This window comes from Schistocerca americana, chromosome 9 (genome assembly GCF_021461395.2).
Source record: "Schistocerca americana isolate TAMUIC-IGC-003095 chromosome 9, iqSchAmer2.1, whole genome shotgun sequence".
Classification (NCBI taxonomy): domain Eukaryota; kingdom Metazoa; phylum Arthropoda; class Insecta; order Orthoptera; family Acrididae; genus Schistocerca; species Schistocerca americana.
This window is the reverse complement of record NC_060127.1, coordinates 68,996,057-69,021,878: the sequence shown is the minus strand read 5'-3', so window position 1 is coordinate 69,021,878 and position 25,822 is coordinate 68,996,057. Positions and strand designations below refer to the sequence as shown.

Sequence of the window (25,822 nt, the reverse complement as noted above, 5' to 3'; positions counted from 1 at the left end):
CGCGTCTCTTGGCTCGTGATCTTTTCAGTTGGACCCTAGACGACTGGAAACCCGTGCCCTTGTGAGATGAGTCCCGATTTCAGCTGTTAAGTGCTGATGGTAGGGTCAGCGTGTGGCGCAGACCCCACGAAGCCACGGACCCAGGTTGTCAACAAGGCACTGCGCAAGGTCGTGGTGACTCGATAATGGTGTGGGCTTTGTTTACACGGAACTGACTGGATCCTCGGTTATGTTCTGCTGCCTGGAGATCATTTGTAGCTATTCATGGACTTCATTATTTCCAAACAACGATGGGGTTTTGTGGATGTGACAATGCGCGATGTCACCAGGCTACAATTGTTCACGATCGGTTTCAAGAACATTCTGGACAGTTCGAGCAACTAATTACGCCACTCAGGCCGCCTGATACGAATCCCATCGAACTTTTAAGGGACATAATCGAGAGGTTAGTCTTACGCACAGAATCCTGCACTGCCAACAGTTTCGCAATTATGTACTGCTATAGAGGTAGCTTGGCTCAGTATTTCTGCAGGGGATTTCCAACGACTTGTTGAGTCCGCCCCACGTCGAGTTGCTGGACTACGCCGGGGAAAAGGAGACCCGACACGGTATTAGGAGGTATTCCATAACTTCCGTCAACTCAGTTTCTAGAATAACGTGAATGTATTTTCGAGATCCGAAGATTGTATTGACTGTAATTTGAAATTGCTGATATGTGTGAAAAGTATGTCGTTTTAGACTACTGGAGACAGTACGATTCAAACACATCGGTCTTTCTTCTCTTTTAGCCATAAAATGTTTAACTTTTGTTCTCTCTCTCAAGTCAAGTCAAACCCGAAAAAGAAATATATTTTAGAAAAGGGCAGAACAATGTGTAACCTTCACACTATATTTCGTTTCTGTGTAGAGTTTAGCCCACCTTTTCCTCCCACCCTATAAAAGTGTACGTGTTACCAAAACCATGTCCCCACAACCTGCTATCCAACTTAAACTCGTATGCTAACCTTTCACCAAACAGAACCTGATTTGCACTGAACTGTAACTGATCTGAGTGCAGCTTGTCTTTGTATTAAATGCGCAACTGAAGTAAAACAGCTACCCGAGCCTAATCAAAATTTCCACTTACATCGCGTCTTGACAACATTGCTGCAGATTTTTCGAAAGAACAACAGCAAACATCAAGCAGGCAGCGGCTAAGCTAGGTTTCTATTTCCAAACAAAATTTCCAAACTATACTCAAACTGTTTCATTCCACATGGTACAATGTCGTAATGCGTAATGAAAAACAGTGGGATGGGGAGGGAAAACTATTCCTGCGAAACGATTTTCCAAGACAACCGTTTTAGAAGGAAGTATGTATTCAGAAGGACAGCGTAAGATTTCGTGTGATCTTCTCACATAACATAGGTGTGAACAATACTATGCATATCAAAGTGAACAATGATTTAAAGTAGGCTACAATGCTACAGAGAATTTCAACAGCTTAATCAGTTGATAAATTAATGCATGATTCAGGAAGACACTATGAGCTGTCCGTCCGTTCATTGAAATATTTGTTCTCTTTCTGTAGTCTTGGCAGTTGTCACACTATACACTGATTATAGAATATGAGTCATGTGGTAAGAATACACTACCGTCGCAAGTAAATGTGATGAATAGTGAGAGCAGGCGAGATACCACATAGACGTCTCACAGACATGAAAACAACAAGTAAACGGCTGTGAACTATGTTACGAAAAAGGAATTCAAGAGTCAAGACTTCCAACAGGAAATGCAATTTTAAAAACGTTAAAAATGGATGTTTTGACAGGGCACAGAGAAATTGTGTGATTATGAACCTGTCGCGTTCATTTTTTGCAGCTTATGTGACAAACTGTTATGTTTTCATCATTTCCTTGGGAGTAATCACATTCACATTCATACGAGCACCTACATCGGGTAAGGAGGAATATGTCACTCAGTTACCTGGCACACAAATTAGGTGCGACGATAAGAAATTCTCATCATATGGCAAATGTACCTGTACTGTAACTAATGCCGTGTATGACATACCAGACGTGTTTTCTGCTGGAAGATTTGGTTGACTTGTCGCCTTGTGATCAAACGTTTGCGGTTCCCATTCGAAAACCACTTTCTTTCGGCTGCTAGGTGTGCAGAATCAATTGTCGTTATGTGTCCCTAGCTTACACCTCGCTGTTGCAAACGGACGCTACGCCACGACACAGACGCAAATTTGAATAAAGCGAACAGCGAAAAAAAAAGTCAGCACAAAGGTGATGTGAGCACAGCTCCCCAGCTTGTTAGCCCATTACCATAACCACTTAACCACGACGCCACATCTGCTTCTGGCTGCTTTATATTGCAGCTCGTATCCTTGGGCCCTTCACTGTTTCTATTTTGCTTTTTTTTCCCAGTCCAGTACAGCTTCTTCCTGTTTTCGAACTTGATCAATGTTACGTTTTTGACTGGCTGTCCACTGGGCTCTCTTTACCCTTAATTCTGAGGGGTGGATGGTGGTGTGCGATGGAGAGTTTCCCTTTTAAGAATGTATCAGACTGCGCAGAGGCTAAGACTGTCACGACAACATCAAAGATTGCTTAACAGTAACGTAACTTGCCCTCTCCCTAACGTGCACATCGCTAACACATACACTACTGGCCATTAAAATTGCTACACCTAGAAGAAATGCAGATGATAAACGCGTATTCATTGGACAAATATATTATACTAGAACTGACATCTGAGATCCTGAGAAATCAGGACCCAGAACAACCACCTCTGCCCGTAATAACGGTGTTCATACGCCTGGGCATTGAGTCAAACAGTGCTCGGATGGCGTGTACAGGTACAGCTGCCCATGCAGCTTCAACACGATACCACAGTTCATCAAGAGTAGTGACTGGCGTATTGTGACGAGCCAGTTGCTCGGTCACCATTGACCAGTCGTTTTCAATTGGTGAGAGATCTGGAGAATGTGCTGGCCAGGGCAGCAGTCGAACTTTTTCTGTATCCAGAAAGGCCCGTACAGGAGCTGCAACATGCTGTCGTGCATTATCCTGCTGAAATGTAGGGTTTCGCAAGGGATCGAATGAAGGGTAGAGCCACGGGTCGCAACACATCTGAAATGTAACGTCCACTGTTCAAAGTGCCGTCAATGCGAACAAGAGGTGACCGAAACGTGTGTGGCACCCCATACCATCACGCCGGGTGATATGCCAGTATGGCGATGACGAATACACGCTTCCCATGTGCGTTCACCGCGATGTCGCCAAACACGGATGCGACCATCATGATGCTGTAAACGGAACCTGGATTCGTCCGAAAAAATGACGTTTTGCCATTCGTGTACCCAGGTTCGTCGTTGAGTACACCATCGCAGGCGCTCCTGTCTGTGATGCACTGTCAAGGGTAACCGCAGCCATGGTCTCCGAGATGATTGTCCATGCTGCTGCAGACGTCGTCGAACTGTTCGTGCAGATGGTTGTTGTGTTGCAAACGTCCCCATCTGCTGACTCAGCGATCGAGACGTAGATGCACGATCCGTTACACCCATGCGGATACCTGTCATCTCGATTGCTAGTGATACGAGGCTGTTGGGATCCAGTACGGCGTTCTGTATTACCCTCCTGTACCCACCGATTCCATATTCTGCTAGCACTCTTTGGATCTCGACCAACGCGAGCAGCAATGTCGCGATACAATTACCCGCAATCGCGATAGGCTACAATCCGACCTTTATCAAAGTCGGGAACGTGATGGTACCCATTTCTCCTCCTTACACGAGGCATCACAACAACGTTTCACCAGGCAACGCCGGTCAACTGCTGTTTGTGTATGAGAAATCGGTCGGAAACTTCCTCATGTCAGCACGTTGTAGGTGTCGCAAACAGCGCCAACCTTGTGTGAATGCTCTGAAAAGCTAATCCTTTGCATATCACAGCATCTTCTGCCTGTCGGTTAAATTTCGTGTCTGTAGCACGTCATCTTCGTGTTGTAGCAATTTTAATGGCCAGTAGAGTAACAATCAAAACGACATGACTATCTTACAAGCCTACCGGAGTAAATGTCTTTCAAGTACTGATGTTGTCACGATTCCCGTCTACCGATGCAGAGAGTGCACTGACCGGAGGACGCTTTATTTCCAGCTGCCAACGATCGGCAACAGGGAGTCAGCGGTGGAGAAGTACATCAAGCTGTCCCTATCCGCCCTGCAGCTGGACTACGTCGACTTGTACCTGGTGCACAACCCCGTGGGGATGCAGGACGCGGAGCAGGGGCGCTACCCCAGGGGCCCAGACGGCAAGGTGATTCTCGACATGGACACCGACCACGTCGCCATTTGGAAGGTACTGTACTCACCGAAGGTAACGTGCCCTCGCGTACCGGTTTCCGTAACTCAGTCACAGATTAAAGAAACGAAAACATGATGGAAAACATCAAAAGCTCTGCCCACCAAAAAAATTGTTTATTTTTTCTGGGTATATGTCCTCGGAGTCTTTTGCGACGGCATACATGAATAAAACATTCTCGGTTTCCCAGCCGCGTCAGTTCGAATAAAATCCTCGAACTTTCGATGGCCATCTCCGCCATCGTCGTCAGGAGTTCACTGACTGCCGGGACTGCTTTTTTTTTTTTCTTTATTGTATTTCAATTGCCCATCGGCAGCAGCATATGCACTGCTCTTCAGCCGAAAGACATAGAACAAACAATAGAAGACATTTAAAAATAGCAAAGGAGAGAATATGGTGAACATAGATATAAAAAGAGGGGGAACATTATGGAAGGCAATAGCCAAAAACGGGGTGACTGTAAAATGGAGATAAAAAACTGTTTAAAAGTAGCACACACAAAAAACCACACACTGCGACAATTAAAAGAACACAAAGCACAGTATGACTGGAGCATAAAAGGTATCGACAGATGGCGTAGCACATAACAAACACTGACGGCGAACCTCAAGGCAGTACACAATTAAAATCATACCTCTTGACGCACAGGAGAAACAGCACTAAACACAACACTGATGTGTCACATTGACGATGATCAAAACAGAGGATCTGCCAGGCGCAAGGAGATGAGGAGGACTGGAAGAAGGGAGGGAGGGGAAGAGATGGGGGAGGTGAGAGGGGGGCGCGCTGAAGTGGGCCAGGTAGGGAGGGATGTGGGAAGGAAAGAGGTAAGTATGGGGTGCAGCATCTCAGGGGAGGGGGGGAGGGAAAGGAGGAAAATCCGCTCTGGGAGAAGGAGGGAAGAGGAAAAAGGGGGCCTTGGGAAGGGGGGGGGGGAACAAGGCCAGGTTATAGTTGGAAGGAAGGGTAGATGTCACGGCGAAGTTCGTCATCCAGGAGGGGGAGGCGGAAATTGCCCTAATGAAGGAGATGGAGGGTGTGGAGGTGGAGAGAGGGAGGGATACAGCGATAGAGGCGTGGCAACGGGCAGGGGGTGGAGAGGAAGGAGGAAACCAGAGGGTGGGGGGGATCAAGCCTGCGGACAATGTAAAGGATGCGGAGATGTTGGAGGAACAGGAGGAGGTGGGGGAAGGGGATCAGTTCATACAGGAGCCGTGTGGGGGAAGGAAGGCGGATACGGAAGGCGAGGCGGAGCGCATGGCGTTCAAGGACTTGAAGGGCCTTGTAAAAGCGGGTGGGGGCGGAGATCCCGGGACTGCTATGGTTTCTCCCTTATATAGGCATGATGATATCATCATCAGCCAATCAGATCGATCCAATGTGGCGCGCGCGCGCAAGTCGAGCCGGGCAGCTAGCGGAGCTATTGCCCGTGGCGGCACCGGTGACGTCAGGTGGCGCCAGGGGCAGGCGCCACGTTTGAAACTGCCGCTCCAGCGTCGCGCATCTGTCTCTGCTTTCTTTCCATGTCCAACGCCCGCCCCCATGCCCTGCTGAGCGTGTATCCCTGGTCTCTGTTGAAACTGTTGTTGTTTAAACGAATCTCGGCCACTTCCTTTATAATGGAGTCCCAATATGTAGACGCATGAGCCAACACTTTTGTATTTTCGAATAGCAATTTATGTCCGTTTTCTTAGGGAATGCTCCACTATGGCCGACTTGTCAAGCTCCCTTTGTTTTATATGGCGCTTGTGCTCAGTACATCGTTCAGTAACTGTGCGAATTGTTTGTCCGATATACATGCTGCCACATTCACAGGTACACCGTACACACCGGACACTCGAAGAGCAATTTCGTCTTTAACAGGGCGCAACGTATCTCGTATCTTAGGGGCGGGCCGGGACACTGGTCTTAGCCAATGTTTCTGCAGCAGACGTCCTAACTTAGTGCTAGTTGCTCCACAGTATGGCAGGAATACAGTCCGTTTGGTCTCTTCTACTGATTCACCAGTTGTCTTTCGTCGGCGGCTCTTGAAAGCGTTTGCGATTTCTCTTTTGCTGTATCCGTGTTCCCTGAAAACACGTTTTAAGTTTTACAATTCAGACTGTAGGTGGTCGTCGTCAGAGATAATCTTGGCTCTATGAACCAACGTGTTCAGGACAGCTTTCTTGTGTACAGGGTGATGTAACCTATTGGCGGTCAAGTACCGATCAATGTGTGTTGGTTTCCGGTACACTGAATGACCAAGCTGGCCTCCTGCCTTCCGCTCAACCAAAACATCCAAGAATGATAGCTTGCCGTGCTTCTCCATCTCGACAGTAAATTTAATGTTGGGATGGACACCATTCATATGATGGACGAACTGCTGTAGTGTATCTTCACCGTGAGGACATATCAGGAAGGTGTCATCAACATATCGTGGAAAGAAAGACGCCCGTAATGTCGTAGTTTGCAGAGCCTGCTCCATGAAGAAATTTGCAGCTGCTGGAGACAGTGGTGATCCCATGGCTGTGCCGTCCTTCATCTCATAATACTCATCACAGTACGAAAAGTACGTTGTCGTTAGGACGTGACGGTAGAACTTAATGATTCCAGATGGAAAATGCAGCGCCAAAAGATAGAGCGTATCCTGTATTGGCACCCTCATAAAAAGTGACACAACGTCCAGGCTAACCATTAGGTCGTTTGGGCCTATCTTCATCCTCTTGAGTGTCTCAACAAATTTCTACGAGTTGACAACATGGTGTTCACAATGTCCCAATTTTGGTGCTAATAATCGTACCAGATGTCTAGCAAGTCTGTAGGTGGGCCAACTGACTGCACTAACAATGGGCCTCAGAGGACCACTTTCCTTGTGTGTCGTTCTTCTGGGTACCCCCTCGTAACACTGTATTTGGAAGTTGCTTGTGGATGAGTCTCTGTACGGGAGTGTAGATTTGGAAGTAGGGCTGAGTGGATACAGAGCGCTGTGCTCGGCTTGTGCAGGCAATGGAGGCCCAGGTGGACGCGGGTCGCGCGCGCTCCATAGGGCTGTCCAACTTCAACGCGCGCCAGATCAAGCGCGTGTGGGAGTCCGCGCGCATCAAGCCGACCAACCTGCAGGTGGAGATGCACGCCTACTTCCAGCAGCGAGAGCTCAGGGCCTTCTGCCGGGCGCTGGACATCACCGTCTGCGCCTGGGGTCCCCTGGGCACCCCTGGCATCTACTCGTTCGTCGAGAAGCAGGGCGCCGATGTCAGCGAGTACGTATACCCTAATCTCCCGGTATCTGTAACATTGTAATCATCATGTAACTACTAGGCTTAAATTGTTTGTTGTTTGTTTGTTTGCAAAATGTTCCATTACAAGTTCTTGTGTCACTACGTGTATGTATTGTGCGTGTGTGTGGAATGGAGTAGAATGTTTGTGTTGCATGATGATAATGATGATGATGACGATGATGCTGAGAGAATGGAGAAAGCGAAACCTGGCTCTGGCACTTAGCATGCTCCTCGCTAATAGCAATATGGAGGTCACCAAGCTTAATGTCCCCATCCGATGAGCATTAGCAGTGTCACGTGCCCTCACTTCATGACACACTGCGGAGACGTTTGGTATTTCAATCAAGACATTGGGGCAAAGTACAGCGATCAGGAACTTTACACCACCACCTCTACTCTCGTTGCTGGCCAAACACTGGCAGTTAAAATTTTTCCAACCACCAGGATACTGGCTTACCCAAAGGTCGAGCGTCACCGCACAAGTGCATATTAGCGACCTCACGGAAGCGAGTGGTATATGTTGTTGTTGTGGTTGTGCCGGCCGGTGTGGCCGAGCGGTTCTAGGCGCTTCAGTCTGGAACCGCGCGATCGCTACGGTCGCAGGTTCGAATCCTACCTCTGGCTTGGATGTGTGTGGTGTCCTTAGGTTAGTTAGGTTTAAATAGTTCTAAATCTAGGGGACTGATGACCTCAGATGTTAAGTCCCATAGTGCTGAGAGCCATTTGAACCATTTTTTTGTTGTGGTTGTGATGGTGGTGGTGGCTCTGGTCTTCAGTCTAAAGATTCCTTTCGTGCAGCTCTCCATGCTAGTTCATCATGAGCAAAGCATACCTCACCATAACTCTTACAACGTACACCAATATGAACCTGTTCACTATAGTTAAGCCTCGATATTCCACTAAAACTTTCATTCCACCGTCTCATCCCTCCATTACCAAACTGGCGATCCTTTAATGCCTCTGCTTCACTCCTTTTGGTCAAATTGTACCATGAAGGTAGCTACTCTCCAATTCAATCCAGTATGTCCTTCCTAGTTACACGATCTAACTGGTTCTCTAAGTGGAGCCGTCTCTATAATGAACGCTCATAACAGGCTATGGCTGTAAACCAGGCTGGAGTTCAGTCTCGGGCAGCCACTGTTCTTGGCAGTGCTGCTACAGTCTTGAACTCAGAGCATATAGCTAAATGAACATCGTCCTACAGTAGGTTGAAGATTATTTTATTTGTTTACTGAGTACCCAACACTCCCCAGGTCCATATTTTTTTTCCAATTCTATTAGCCCACCTCCCCCTTCCCCTCTCTCTATCCGCCTACTCTGTCTGCCTCTTTGCTTGTCTCTTCACCCACTCTCTCCCAGTTCACCTCCTCCACTCCACACTCTCTATACATCTCCTCATGCCTTTCTCTCCACCGACTTGCTACTCCCCACAGTCTCTCTATTTGCTCCTTCATTTGCCCCTTCATTCGATCTTCTCCTACCTCCTCTTTCAGCCTATCTTCTCCTCTTTCCTTTCTCTGTCCATTTCCCTCTACTCTTCTCTCTGACAATCTCCTCCTACTCCACATCTGTTACATCTTCTCGTTTCTCCTCTATGACTGTCCATCTCCTTCTCCCTCATTCTCTCTCCATGTTATCAGTACCACCCTAATAGACTGATGTTTCTTAACACACATACACCCCCCGCCCCACTGAATTTTTTTCCAGTTAGTGTTGTGTCCACTCTGATGCTCTGATGAAAATCTCGCTGCCATTGAAACTGACTAATGAAGACTGATGGTATGGATGAGTAGGTTCTAGGGCAAGCTAACAGAATAGTGAATAGTGTGACGTCCCGTCTCCCGTTTTGTTGTCGCTGTTGATGTTGAGCCGCTACTGCCACAGCTCGGTCGGTGGAATGGAGACGCGACGCGCAGTGATGGTTGTCCCCGTCGGATAACGTGGAACAGCACCTGAAAATCTCTAAACAAAATTGTTCCTCGCGTAATGTATGAAAGTCCGTTTGCGAGTCCGCACAGTATTCTGAGCGATGCGAACTGCTGATTTTAATTGTCTGTTATGGTTTTATGATGATTTGCTATGTCCGGTTAGTAAGTTATTGCAGTACTGAGTGAATCATCCATCACCGGCGATGTCTCACACCACTGAAGCGAGCAAAAATTCATTTGCGATTCAGTATCAGTAGTTGTTGTTACGTTGCTAGCCAGAATTGTTCACTACGGCACGACGCAAATCCAGAGATACTCTATAATGCTTTCTTGCTTTCGTGCGTCGTAATATTATTTCATCAAAACACTCCTTTCAATGCTCAATGTTCATCCAGTCACTCTTTCAGTTAAAATGTTCACAGTTAATTAATTTTGATCATCAACTATCACACAGTTCAATTAATGATGGAGCCAACACGTGAGATTTCCATTACTGACGAACAATTTTTGTTGTTCCTTCTTAGCAGTTAGTTTATAATCAACACACCACAGGCACACCGATAGATCAGATCAATTACGATTCTTTTCAGTTCGGTGATCGTGACAATTACAACTTTTACAATCGGCTTATTTGTATTATCTTCGTGTGGTCGTATTAATGTTTCCTACTCAAGGCTAATCAGGTATTTTAGTCTCCGATACTATGTCCATTCTTCGTTGTAACTGTTCACTTTGATGAAGGTTGAGTCCAACAATAATATCTCCAATAATCAGAGTTCATCAACTCGTCGTACAGTATCAGAATATCACTTCAGTTCGAGTTCTCAAGTCAGAATAACACAGAACAAAGTCCGCGCATCTCTATCACTCAATAGTACTTTTTAGGAATAGAAACAATCTCGTAGCGTTTCGTTTGAACAAACGGTGCTCTCTCACGACTTGATAGCAAGCAAGCTAGCAACCGACTAACATTTCCATGATCGAACATTGTAGACGCATTGAATTTCCTTTTCGCCGCGTTTACAACCCTCTTTCACAATAAATGTTATCTCTGACCGACATATTACTTTGGACTTAACTTTCGTCGTGCTGATTTGCAGTTATTACTGAGATGTTTGATAGCTAATTAAAAATAACCTTTCTTTCTTTCTACCTTTATATCATGACATACTCAGTAATTATTGAAAGTGGTGTTCATCAAAACTTTAAGGTGCTATATTATTGTCGAAGTTGTCGTACCTGTCAGGATAACACTGTTCCATACTTTAAATTATCATGACATCCTTATTTGGGTTTTCGGGTTTCTTGGGGTGTTACAATAATAATATATATTACTCAACTTGACAGATAAATACGTGATAGGGTTGGAACCAATGTTGCGCGGGTACTAACGTGCGGATCAATTTTAACAGCAGAAAGAACAATAATTTACCCCTCTTCTGTTGTCAATTTTTTCCTTCTGTTACGTTTTCTAGGTGATATACTAGCGCTTTTACATAATTGGTTGAAAAGGTTGATAAATAATTGCCGAGATGGTTGCCTGTTGCCTGTTGACGTAGATGATCTCCTTTTGTGTCTTTCCTGGAGCACCACACTACTAACAACTCACTCATCTTTCGTGTCAGTTGCCATGTGTTTTTCCAACAGGCATTATGTTTTTATTTGATTTCCTTCTTTACGGAACTGAAATACGTAAACAGACTCGGTGCTTGGCCACGCTTTCCACGAGTGTCACACAGGACAAATGACACTGCTGGGCGAAGATCCATGTGAGTATATCTTTACTATTTCAGAATGGCGAGATACGACCTGCTGGGAGATCCAGTCGTGAAGGGCATCGCGCAGAAGCACGGCAGGACCACGGCCCAAGTCCTGCTCCGCTTCCTCATGCAGCTGGAGGTCGCAGTCATCCCAAAGAGTGTCAGCCCAACTCGTGTCAAGGAGAACTTCAAGGTAAGTACTCACCGGTGCTTCAGATTTTATTACATGCAGCATTCTGTAGGAAAAGACCGCTCGTTATAACGGGTACTGAGGCTGGAAGTGACGCTGAGTCAGTTCAGATATTCATTCCAGATCCCCTACACGGTCATCGCTGGGACACATCCCAGCACAAGGGTATGGTCCACAAAGAGACCCAATTTTTACTAGCACTCTGATAGGTAAATAAGTGACTTAGTGAACCACAACGAAAAAAACCTACATGTGCATAGTGTAGCACGGCATGCACTTAAATTTAATGATTCATTAAAAGACAATTCCATCTCCCACCCCGGCTGTTATACAGTCGCTGTCATTTAGACCACACCAGGAACTGTTTTCGGCTATGTAACATTTTCAAATTCTACTTCTAGCTTTGCAAGCGTTAATCCCGACTTGCAGGGTCTGTTGTCATGGTTAACAAGATTTGGCGTGTTAATTGTAGGGGCTGGCCAGATACCCTTCCTGTCGCCACCCCATACCCTCCTGGCGTCTAGTGTAATCCATGAAATAGTGGGAATGTGTTGTAAATGTCTGCGAGTCGTGTAACTGAGGTGGAACGTAAGGACCAGCCCGGTATTCACCTAGTGGGATGTGGAAAACCGCCTAAAAACCACATCCAGGCTGGCCGGCACACCGGCCCTCGTCGTTAGTCCGCCAGGTGGATTCGGTCTGGGGCCAGCCCAGCTACCCGAGTCCAGGAAGCAGCGCGTTACCGCTCTCGGCTACCCTGGAGGGTTTTCAAATGCTACTTCTATAGTGGTAAATTTATGCCGACACCCTCTGTGGGAAAGTTGTGTCTGTTATTTAGTTGTACACGATGTCTCATATAAAACCAGTGCACATCACCTTCCACATTCAAATAAGAATGAACTAACTAAAAAAGAATGTATAACAGCCATGTAGCTATCTGTTTATAAGAAAAGCTGGAAGTGGTTGCCATGGGCATCCAGGCATCGCTGACTTCGTGTGATGATGTTACCAGCAAGACCCTGTAATTTCGCAGGCGTGCTGTTGTCAATTTCTCTAATAATATTCTGTTTGAAGGCAGTCTTGTGAGAGGACTGTTAGCATACACTTTGCTTTCTAATGCGCCCTTTAAATAAAAATCACACGATGTTATGTCTGGCGACCTTGAGGGCCAAAGGCCTCTGCTGACGGGTCTGTTTCCAGGGAACACGTTGGTGATGTAGGCCATACTTTGCATGGATATGTGGACGGTTGCTCCATTTTGTTGGAATACGGTATACAGCTTCTCTGCATGTGTTAATTGTGCATCGAGAGAGTCAAAGATCTCTAGACATCTGCCACTGTTTAAGGTGTAATTGAAAAATATGGGGCCAATAATATGGATGACAGACAATGCACACCAAACACCTACCTTCTCTGAGTGAAGAGCTTCTAAATGCAGAATATGTGGGTTTTTCTGCGACCAGTCTCTGCAATTCTGCGAGTTCACAGAAACTGAGAAATGAAAGCAGGCTAATCTGACATGAAGTAAACCAAGGAGCCCAACTGATGTTGACAGCCAGTTACAATAATGAATTCTTTCTCCCTGATCCTCGAATATCAACGCTTACACCACATTCATACGATAAGCTTTTAATTTCATATGCTTTAATACACGATGACACGATGTATGACATATACCAACTTGCTGTGTTAACCTGCTTTACGACTTGTAGGGACTTCTTGTGATGTCCATGCGAATTCTGTCTATAGTTTCAGAGGTCCTCACTGTCGATCGCTATTCCTCTGCACATTCTAAGCAGATCCTACAGTCCCCTATTACTTGTACACATCTTCAATAGCGCTGCTCGTGGGGAGTTTCGAACCAAGATACTTCGCTTAAAACATTTCTTTATATTCCTTGACGAAACCTGTCTTTGTGTAACACTCCACAGTATCAATTCCCTGTTCTAATGCAAACTGACCCATTTCAGTAACAACTCAACAATATGAGCTTCTCACAACTGATGCACGAACACACAGCTGCACTCAGCTTTTCCATAAAATGCAGTGTAGCCAACTTTCGAGATAGTGTTGCCACTTCACAAGCAATTCGACTAGAGATGATTGCCGGCCGCGGTGGTCTAGCGGTTCTGGCGCTGCAGTCCGGAACCGCGGGACTGCTACGGTCGCAGGTTCGAATCCTGCCTCGGGCATGGGTGTGTTTGATGTCGTTAGGTTGGTTAGGTTTAAGTAGTTCTAAGTTCTAGGGGACTTATGACCTAAGATGTTGAGTCCCATAGTGCTCAGAGCCATTTGAACCAGAGATGATTAAGTGGTAAGTGAGGCGTTCCGGTTTCATGTGCGACACCCTGAATAAATGCTATCGTAGCAGACAGGATCGGGAACAATGTTCCATATTCCTCAACAATCTAAAATAACGTCACTGCAGTGCTGTATATATGTAAACAAAAATGATATTTTAGGTTGTTGACGAGTACGGAACGTTGTTACGAGTCGAGAATACAACTGCGGTTGCATGCTCAAATGATAGACGCGCTTTTGTATACACCCTCATAGGTATAGCACCTGAAAATGGCGCATTACCTATACCAACTGATGGTGTGAAATAAATTACAGTGATAGTATAATGGCCAAGGTTAAAAATGGAATTATATTTTGAGATGTTTGGAACCTTGCTGCCCCATTAAATACTTTTATTAAATGATCCATATCTTCTAAAAACTCGACTGAAATCAATCCGAATAGGCCTGAGAGGCCCCAGCAGAACCGGCCGACCGCCGTGTCATCCTCATCCTTAAATGTCACTGGATGCGCCAACCTTGTGTGAATGCTCTGAAAAGCTGATCATTTGCATATCACATCATCTTCTTCCTGTCGGCTAAATTTCGCGTCTGTATCACGTCATCTTCGTGGTGTAGCAATTTTAATGGCCAGTAGTATATTTTCCATCAGTCCCACCGTAAAACTGCCCGTTGACAGTCTGACCAGGTGCAACAAACTCCTGATGCACTACTCCCTGAATGTCGGAAAAAAATGAACAGCGTTGACTTCATGTTGCAGCGAACTTGTCGAGCTTTTTTCAGCCTTGGAGAAGATGACGTTTCCCATTATGATGATTGCTTCTTCGTTTCAGGATCACAACCATAGAGCCAAGATTCACTCTGGATAAGAATTTTGGACACTCGGCCTCTTTTTGCAGCTCAGTGCACGTCTGACTCCTAACGTTAATCGGTGCTGAGAAGGGGAGGTACAAACTTCGCTGCAATTCGTCTCATCTTCAGTTCACCGGCTAGATTTCGTTGACATGTAACGTACAACAGCCCTATTACAAACATCGTGAGTTGTCTGACTTCGGTCTTCGTGAAGCACGTCACTCACATTCATGATCATTTCCGCTGTTGTGCGTGTTGACGATCGACCAGAATGTTTGTCATGTTTCACAGCTTCTCGGCCTTCCTTGTAGGGCTTGAACCACTCAAATATTCTTGTTTAATTCAATGCAGTCTCATCAACTACCTCTGTCAACATGCGCCGGGTTTCAGCTGCAGTTTTCTTCAATCTTTTCTTTCTCGCCTTATCCATTTCACAATCCGCAGAAGCACTGAAACACGTCCTGGCACACACCACTACAATTCACAACTGCATGCGCCAAAGATGACGCAACTTCGTGCTGCAGCAGCTAAGACATGTATCTTGAGACCTCTAGCGACGGAATGTCGTACTCCCACCAGTTTTACCGGTACAATGAAATTCTAGGATATTTTGGGTACCATCTCGTATACTCAGCCAGGCCTGGTAACAATACTCAACACGAACAACACAGAGAATTGCAACTCTAATCATTTATACCCATTAATGGCATTTACGTCTGCAAAATTAAATAGACATCCGACCACATCTTCTGGGAGCTTCATTTCTTTTATCAGGAAGTGTATTTCATCATCTTCACTGTTATGTTAATGCGGTAAATGTATCAATGATATCATAGGTCAATGCGCGAACCGAAGTAACTGGCAAAATGCATATTTTGGCCCATACTTTTCGTTTTCGTCCTCAATCTAAACTATGTCCTTCTCCTTCAAGATGATCGAACCAAGTGATCGTTACCATTCTTTTAAAAGCTATCTTTCTGTGTCTTCAAAGAATAGCGTCACAAATTTGTCAGTATGGAACATCGTTCCCCTCACAAAGCTATCTTATATATTTACTTGGGTAGTTGCTGCGATTTTCACAACTGGATCAAGATGCTTGCGATAGCTTCCGAGTACAGGTGTGAGAACTGTACTGCGTCTTTCTTCTATCGCCTTTCACCCAGTTAACTAATGTGTTTCGTTATAACCTCGCCCTTACAGGCAGCTATCTCTGAAGACTGCCTCTAACGCAAATGAATCGGGGGCGTTGACTGCAACATACGTAGGGAACGCATACCCTCTCTGACCTATCCTCGCACGCCATCAGCCATGATCACCCAGCACAGAAGCACACTGCCACACAAATGTTGCTACAAGGACGACAACCTGCTCCATGAGCTGTGCCACCTACGCAAGGTCTTCAGGAATAACGGCTACAGCGATTACCAAATAAATGGACTGACCTCAAGCATAAAACCGCGGACGAGGCGCGGGAAAAAAGTATGATATAAGTTGTCTGTTCAAAAGACACAAAATCAAATCACCGTTCGAGCCTCCGTGAGAAATTCGCCTATTATTGAGACCAGTTAACCCTCTGCCCACAAGTTGGACTGGAAGGACATTAACAACGAGGTCGGTTGGGATACCATCCACTGAAATACATTTGTATTTTTCAGTATAATTAAATGAACCCTAACTGATATTAACAAATCAAATATTTGTCTCTATTGTTGGGAAAAATAAATAATAAAAAGCAACATTTTGTAGAAATAGATAACACGTAACTGTATGCCAAAAATCTTCAGCGTTAAAAGTATTATTTTACTAGTGCTAGGTCACAGAGACACCTAGGTACTTTTCACCACATCACTTGACTAGATAACTACAGTCTAACAAGACAGACAATCTAAATAAATAAAAATTAATTACCGCATGTATGAAATATCACCTCTCTAGAACGGCGTGACCGATTTGGCTAATATTTTTTTATTTGGTTAGAAAACAAACGACGAAATAATCTATTTATATTGACTGTGCAATGGTGTAAAAAATGTATTTTTCCTTATGATATGTACGTTTCTTCTATGATAATCATCAAATGAACATTAAAAACAAAATCTTACAGCACTATGGGCATAGTAACGTAGATGAAGTTCTGAACGAAAGAACGGATTATAAATAAAACTAAATTCAAACAAAATGAGAAACGGAAAAAATGAATGCAATAAAATGGAGAAAAATATCGGATGATAAAACTGTAGAAATTAAATTGAAATTAACACATAAAAATAATTAAAATTAGGTGAACAAAGATTTCAAGTGGAGAAAAATGTTAGGAACAGAAATGAGAGCAACTGAAAAACTAAATACCGTGATTAAAATGATGTGACAAAGCAGTAAAGATAGAAATTACATTTAACCCAATTAACTGAATAAAAATAATGACCGAAGTCACTTCGAATAAGATTTAAAAATACTAATTTAGTCAAAGACCTTCAGTAATTGGCTGTGCAACCGACCTGCTGAATAAAACATTTTCTCAGCTCCGGAATTTTTTTTCGTCAGCTACTCACAAGAGAGGCTCACCAGGCTGAGTGGCCGTAAGGTGTGGTCCCTGGGACCTTTGCCTGCATCATCACATAGATGACTTCATAAAGTCAATCCCACCACTGGAGACCTCTTCTCAGAACACGTGGGCTCTACAAGATACCCACTTACCCTGCGAGTGCGGATATTTTGATGTCGGAAAAGCAGTGCGCACTGTGGAACAACACAGGATGGAGCGCGAGAGGTTTTATTGCCTACGCTATCCTGAAAATACTTCAGAAAACGGCCGCCAGATCAATTTGAGGAATTGTGAACCCATGTCTTCTGCTTACCTGACGAATGGCTATTGCGTCATTTCATAGACAAAGAATGTCATGACTTAACATGTATGTAATTTGCTCCATTTTTCATTAGTGATTCCACTATAATAGACCACAAGTGTAGAGAACGCTTGTTTTTCTAATTTAACGTATCTAACATGATGATGCGGCTTTTAAGCTAAGAAACGAGTCGTTAAATAAAATATTTGCAGGAGCAGTAAAGCGGTTTACGACGTCTGCTTTCAACTGCGGTTGTCCCTCATACGAAATGGAGTGTACAGCACTTGTTAAGACTTTCAGTCAGATACGTTAGACAAATATTACTTTCAAATTCATTCGACGCTTCTCGAAAATCGAGAAGTCAGTACGGAGTCAGTATGCAGTGATAACTCAACAGTGCGTCCTACGAGGGAATGAGGTGCCATTTCGAGATTTTGGACTGAATCTGAAGCGACATCCCTCAGGACATCCAAAAACTCCATCAGTCAGTGCCACGCCGAATAACTGCTTGCATAAGGGTCGGAGGTGGAGAAAAGCGTTATTTGACTTGCTCAATTTATGAGCTCTTTCTCTTGAATAAATCATCCAATTTTTCTGAAATTCTAATCATTTGTTTCTCTCTACATGTACATCAAATTTACCTATTTCCAACCCATTCGGATAATTCCTTCGCGGTGCGTCGCCTTTTTTTTTCTTAAGGGGGGGGGGGGGGGGGTCGTAGAACGTCAAACGGGCCGACTTGGAGCAGGAGAGGCACCACAGGATATTTTAATTTGCACTGTCTATACTTTTACAAATAAATTCATAAATCTTTATCAGCGTGACCAGGAAAGATTCAGGATTCACACTCATATCAGTGAAAGTTCAAAAACATAACAAAATAATTTTTTTCACACACGAAATTTCATCGTTTTTTCACTTACTATTATTGGCTGCATTTGTTGCTGCAGGTACACTTTTCTTCGCAAGTAAGAGAAGTTCTTCTATGACTTATGCACAGCATACAAACCATACTTACAAGTATATTAAACTCTATAATTTATTTAATTTATGAAAAAATGTTACAGTTATAGTTAATTATAGTTATAGTTATTTATCTCAATTTTTACCACAGTTTTTAATAGATTTGAAAAATCTAGAGTTTCGCATTAAGGAGTTTCTGTTTAGTAAGCATACCAAGTTTGGACTAATAGGATATTTATTTTGGATGTTACATCTATCTAAGTACAGATTTTTGTGTTTTGCGGAAAATGACCGTTGAAGTTTCTACCTATATTTGGCATTCTTTTAGAACTATCCAGCACCATAAGCAGGTTCTTTTTCATTTTAGAAATCACTTTCCTTCCTTTCCACATTCCTATGATCCACTCCTTGATTTTATCACCTCAAAAAACGATTTATCTGCTTTCACTACGCGCTCTCCGTCTATAGCATACAAAGCTTTGATGCAATTCACCCCGGGCTTAATTCCCATTTCCTCTCAAACATATTTCCTGCTTTGCACACCATCATTAAAACATGAAACTGGATCATAAACACCAATAACAAGTGAATCTTTCCCATACCCATTGGTTAAAACTTTCATTTTGGTTTTGGGTACCGCCAGGAAGTTTTCATTTGCAAGGTCCCTGAATATAGGTTTGATGGTTTCCATTACAGCAGTTGGTAGAGAATTCTTGTGATGTTATTCTTCACTTACGTATGACAGAAGAATGTGCCTTATAATCTCTCCAATATATATGTTTTATTCATCAAACTATTCAGGAAGATATGCGCCACAAATTAGGCACATTTTTGAAAAATCTATTTTTTATTTTTATTTTTGATGTCCCACCCCTTAAAGTGTAGTATGAATCGAAAGGAGGAGATATGATGAGACCATTCTCGAAGATGGATAACTGACCTCTGTTCGAACTCACTCGTATGCCAGAACTCACTCGTATGCCAGTATCACGCCGTTTGGAGCTTACGAATCGTAATGATACTTGCTTTGACATTTCCATATTCTTCGTCCAAAGGCTTTTCATTCTGCGCGCCGAGCGAAACACTCACCTGTCTATCGACTCGCGGCATATTTGCGCCACATCTCTCTAGTCTTACATATTTATAACAAGTTCTACACATCATCTGCAACTAGATTTCGGCGGGCCACTCTTTCTGAGTGTTGCAATTCTCCCATCTTTACTGTACATTACAGCTCAATTCCAGGTCAAAGCACACGCTTACTTTGTCTAGACTGTGACTCACATTTAAGAACTCGTGTTAACTACACTAACTTAAATTAATGGAAAACTTACCAACTTTCAGGTGTTTGATTTCGAGCTCTCTCCAGAAGATATGGAAGCCCTGGAAGCGCTGGACAAAGGACGGAAAGGCAGACTGGGAAGCGAACGCTCTCTCCCTTGGTAACCACACCACAGTATTCTTTTTTTTTTTTATTTCATTGCGCACTCATGCCACTTACATACTTGTTCGCTTAACCCGGCTCTTTTCAAGAGACGTTCGACTCTTTTCAGATATTGATTATCGGTCATACAATAACGACCGAAGGTTCATTTACTATCTATTATGTGATTGCATAAGTTCGTAGCCCTTTTGTATTGTATGTTGGTAATTCTGTTGCTGTGGGCTTATTTATCAATTGTCATTTTTTATTTGTAGTTAAGGGAAGGTTTAATATCTTTTGCTTCAAAAAATCGATTTTTTTTAAAAAAAAATTGCATTTTTGCATCCATAAAAGTGTTTAGAATCCACCCCTGAAACGGTTTTTCCGAATACGGAACGAAAATGTTTGTTATTCGCGGTTGAACAAAAAAATGCACCTGCCTGAAATCGGCCTCGTACACGCACCAGTTTTTTTCTTTCGGGAACGAGTTATTTGTACCGGTGCTTGGGAGGAAACTCACAAAATTCAAATGATAGTTTGAACGCGTGTGTTTGGAAGTTAGCCCCCAAGCATTTGCATTCTGGTGCGAAGACTGTGGAGATTGCGACTTTCCTGGCAGTGAGTAACTTCAGCGAAGGGTATTCAGCAATTTTGAAGACCATGACAACGATGGACGTCACCCTGGGACTCTATTCAACGCAGTTCGCCAAGCATTCGGACGACCACCGGATTCAAACGGCCGAAAACCGCTTGTCACCGGCCGTGCGAGCGGCTCTGGAGCAGCGCAGGATGGCCCAGATCGAGCAGAACGCCCTCTATGAGAAAGAGGAAGGACTAGTTTATGGACTCGGAATAGCAGATTGAACATACGTTGCATAATATTAAATTTATATGTAGTCAAAACTTCAAACGCGTTTATCTCGAAATGACTTTTTTTTATTGCGCGGTATGGCAACTTCAAATCTACTGAACCGATTGGCTTGTTTCGGACGAAGCTAACTAAATTGTATAGGAGTTGTACCACTTTTATTCCGATTCATCAACTATAAATATTTCTACTTGGCCGACGAAGTCGAAAAATCGATGAAAAAACCCTAATTTTTTTCAAATGGTCGCCATTTTGTTTCCTATGGTCAAAATAATTTAAGCGAGGTACAGCTCCTAAAGAATTTTATATACTTCGCTAATGTCAACTCAATTTTGATTTCAGACGAGCCGGCTGACCTGTGACATACCGGATGTGGAGGTCTACATCGAAATTTTGTTTCGTTCCGACGGCACTTACGCCTTTCCTCTTCGACATTTCCGGTCGAAAAAATTCCAGTTTGTAGAGGAAATATCAATTAATTTGACATTGGTATCTGTGACACATCCCGAGAACAAAATTCTCAAAGAACATGCTTTTTTCGGGCCAAAGATAGTAAACCTCCCCTTAACTGTTGCTATTTGAGTCATTTGGAGATAGTGAGTGAGCTGTGTACGCTAGAAGATGGAGAGCCAATTGGAGAAATTGGAACATTTCCGACATAATCTTGTGACTGATTTCACTTGAGGGGTAACAGTAGCAGAGGCAGCCTGAAACATTTGTGCCGTGTTTGGCGATAACGTCATTGGACAGAGCAAGCCAAGAAAATAGTTTTCTCGTTCTAAGGTTGATCGTTTTGACATTAGTGACTGTACAGGTTCAGGAAGACCTCCCAGATTTGATGCAGACCTTTTAAACGCAGTAAACAACGATGATCCATGTCAGATTACACGAGAACTGGCAAATGTGATGAACTGTGATCATTCCACCATCGTGCGACATTTGCGTGCAATGCACTACGTTCAAAAATCGGGTTTGTAGGTACCGCGTGTTCTAAGCCAGAATCACAAAAATCAGCAGCTGGCCATATACACTACTGGTCATTAAAATTGCTACACCACGAAGATGACTTGCTTCAGACGCGAAATTTAACCGACAGGCAGAAGATGCTGTGATATGCAAAGGATTAGCTTTTCAGAGCATTCACACAAGGTTGGCGCTGTTTGCGACACCTACAACGTGCTGACATGAGGAAGTTTCCGACCGATTTCTCATACACAAACAGCAGTTGACCGGCGATGCCTGGTGAAACGTTGTTCTGATGCCTCGTGTAAGGAGGAGAAATGCGTACCATCACATTTCCGATTTTTGATGAAGGTCGCATTGTAGCCTATCGCGATTGCGTTTTATCGTATCGCGACATTGCTGCTCTCGTTGGTCGAGATCCAATGACTGTTAGCAGAATATGGAATCGGTGGGTTCAGGAAGGTAATACGGAACGCCGTGCTGAATCCCAACGGCCTCGTATCACTAGCAGTCGAGATGACAGGTATCTTATCCGAATGGCTGTAACGGATGGTGCAGCCACGTCTCGATCCCTGAGTCAACAGATGGGGACGTTTACAAGACAACAGTTCGACGACGTTTGCAGCAGCATTGACTATCAGCTCGGAGACCGTAGCTGCGGTTACCCTTGACGCTGCAACACAGACAAGAGCGCCTGCGATGGTGTACTCGACGACGAACCTAGGTGCACGAATGGCAAAACGTCATTTTTTCGGATGAATCCAGGTTCTGTTTAAGGCATCATGATGGTCGCATCAGTGTTTGGCGACATCGCAGTGAACGCACACTGGAAGCATGTATTCGTCATCGCCATACCGGCCTTTCACCCGCGTGATGGTATGGGGTGCCATTGGTTACACGTCTCGGACACCTCTTGTTCGCATTGACGGCACTTTGAACGGTGGACGTTTCATTTCAGATGTGTTACGACCCGTGGCTCTACCCTTCATTCGATCCCTGCGAAACCCTACATTTCAGCAGGATAATGTACGATCACATGTTGCAGATCCTGTACGGCCCTTTCTGGATACAGAAAATGTTGGACTGCTGCCCTGGCCAGCACATTCTCCATATCTCTCACCAACTGAAAACGTCTGGTCAATGGTGCCCGAGCAACTGGCTCATCACAATACCCCAGTCTCTACTCTTGATGAACTGTGGTATCGTGTTGAAGCTGCATGGGCAGCTGTACCTGTACACGCCATTCAAGCTCTGTTTGACTCAATGCCCAGGCGTATCAAAGTCGTTATTACGGCCAGAGGTGGTTGGTCTGGGTTTTGATTTCTCAGGATCTATGCATCCAATGTTGTTGTTGTGGCCTTCAGTCCTGAGACTGCTTTGATGCAGCTCTCCACGCTAATCTATCCTGTGCAAGCTCCTTCATCTCCCAGTACCTACTGCAACCTACATACTTCTGAATCTGCTTAGTGTATTCATCTCTTGGTCTCCCTCTACGATTTTTACCCTCCACGCTGCCCTCCAATGCTAAATTTGTGATCCGTTGATGCCTCAGGACATGTCCTACCAACCGAACCCTTCTTCTAGTCAAGTTGTGCCACAAACTTCTCTTCTCCCCAATCCTATTCAATACCTCCTCATTAGTTACGTAATCTACCCACCTAATCTTCAGCATTCTTCTGTAGCACCACATTTCGAAAGCTCCTATTCTCTTCTTGTCCAAACTATTTATGGTCCATGTTTCACTTCCATACATAGCTACACTCCAGACAAATACTTTCAGAAACGACTTCCTGACACTTAAATCTATACTCGAAGTTAGCAAATTTCTCTTCTTCAGAAACGCTTTCCTTGCCATTGCCAGCCTACATTTTATATCCTCTCTACTTCGACCATCATCAGTTATTTTGCTCCCCAAATAGCAAAACTACTATACTACTTTAAGTGTCTCATTTCCTAATCTAATTCCCTCAGCATCACCCGACTTAATTCGACTACATTCCATTATCCTCGTTTTGCTTTTGTTGATGTTCATCTTATATCCTCCTTTCAAGGCACTGTCCATTCCGTTCAAATGCTCTTCCAATTCCTTTGCTGTCTCTGACAGAATTACAATGTCATCGGCGAACCTCAAAGTTTTTATTTCTTCTCCATGGATTTTAATACGTACTACAAATTTTTCTTTTGTTTCCTTTACTGATTGCTCAATATACAGATTGAATAACATCGGGGAGAGGCTACAACCCTGCCTCACACCCTTCCCAACCACTGCTTCCCTTTCATGCTCCTCGACTCTTATAACTGCCATCTGGTTTCTGTACAAATTGTAAATAGGCTTTCGCTCCCTGTATTTTACCCCTGCCACCTTTAGAATTTGAAAGAGAGTATTCCAGTCAACATTGTCAAAAGCTTTCTCTAAGACTACAAGTGCTAGAAACGTAGGTTTGCCTTTCCTTAATCTTTCTTCTAAGATAAGTCGTAAGGTCAGTATTGCCTCACGTGTTCCAACATTTCTATGGAATCCAAACTGATCTTCCCCGAGGTTGGCTTCTACCAGTTTTTCCATTCGTCTGTAAATAATTCGCGTTAGTATTTTACAGCTGTGACTTATTAAACTGATAGTTCGGTAATTTTCACATCTGTCAACACCTGCTTTCTTTGGGATTGGAATTATTATATTCTTCTTGAAGTCTGAGGGTATTTCGCCTGTCTCGTACATCTTGCTCGCCAGATGGTAGAGTTTTGTCAGGATTGGCTCTCCCAAGGCCGTCAGTTGTTCTAATGGAATGTTGTCTACTCCCGGGGCCGTGTTTCGACTCAGGTCTTCCAGTGCTCTGTCAAACTCTTCACGCAGTATCGTATTTCCCATTTCATCTTCATCTACATCCTCTTCCATTTCCATAATATTTTCCTGAAGTACATCGCCCTTGTATAGACCCTCTATATACTCCTTCCACCTTTCTGCTTTCCCCTCTTTGCTTAGAACTGGGTTTCCATCTGAGCTCTTGATATTCATACAAGTGGTTCTCTTTAATTTTCCTGTAGGCTGTATCTATCTTACCCCTAGTGAGATAAGCCTCTACATCCTTACATTTGTCCTCCAGCCATCCCTGCTCAGAAATCTTGCACTTCCTGTCGATCTCATTTTTGAGACATTTGTATTCCTTTTTGCCTGCTTCATTTACTGCGTTTTTATATTTTCTCCTTTCATCAATTAAATTCAATATTTCTTCTGTTACCCAAGGATTTCTACTAGCCCTCGTCTTTTTTCCTACTTGATCCTCTGCTGCCTTCACTACTTCATCCCTCAGAGCTACCCATTCGTCTTCTACTGTATTTCTTTCCCCCATTCCTGTCAATTGTTCCCTTATGCTGTCCCTGAAACTCTGTACAACCTCTGGCTTAGTCAGTTTATCCAGGTCCCATCTCCTTAAATTCCCACCTTTTTGCAATTTCTTCAGTTTTATTCTACAGTTCATAACCAATAGATTGTGGTCAGAGTCCACATCTGCCCCTGGAAATGTCTTACAATTTAAAACCTGGTTCCTAAATCTCTGTCTTACCATTATATAATCTATCTGATACCTTTTAGTATCTCCAGAATTCTTCCATGTATACAACCTTCTTTTATGATTCTTGAACCAAGTGTTAGCTATGATTAAGTTATGCTCTGTGCAAAATTCTAACAGACGGCTTCCTTTTTCATTTCTTTGCCCCAATCCATATTCACCTACTATGTTTCCTTCTCTCCCTTTTCCTACTGTCGAATTCCAGTCACCCATGACTATTAAATTTTCGTCTCCATTCACTACCTGAATAATTTCTTTTATCTCATCATACATTTTTTCAATTTCTTCGTCATCTGCAGAGCTAGTTGGCATATAAAGTTGTACTACTGTAGTAGGCATGGGCTTCGTGTCTATCTTGGCCACTGTAATACGTTCACTATGCTATTTGTAGTAGCTTACCCGCACTCCTAGTTTTTTATTCATTATTAAACCTACTCCTGCATTACCCCTATTTCATTTTGTATTTATAACCCTGTATTCACCTGTCCAGAAGTCTTGTTCCTCCTGCCACCGAACATCACTAATTCCCACTATATCTAACTTTAACCTATCCATTT

General features: G+C 43.8%; 1 protein-coding gene across 1 annotated transcript in view; it reads left to right on the top strand.

Moving 5' to 3' along the window:
* The window catches only part of LOC124551280 (1,5-anhydro-D-fructose reductase-like), a 39,659-nt gene that overhangs the window by 11,862 nt on the left and 1,975 nt on the right, over positions 1–25,822 (top strand). The window contains exons 3-6 of the mRNA XM_047126282.1: positions 4,146–4,346; positions 7,332–7,588; positions 11,328–11,487; positions 19,790–19,887. Coding sequence (XP_046982238.1) covers positions 4,146–4,346; positions 7,332–7,588; positions 11,328–11,487; positions 19,790–19,887 — 716 coding nt within the window. The remainder of the gene's footprint in view (positions 1–4,145; positions 4,347–7,331; positions 7,589–11,327; positions 11,488–19,789; positions 19,888–25,822) is intronic.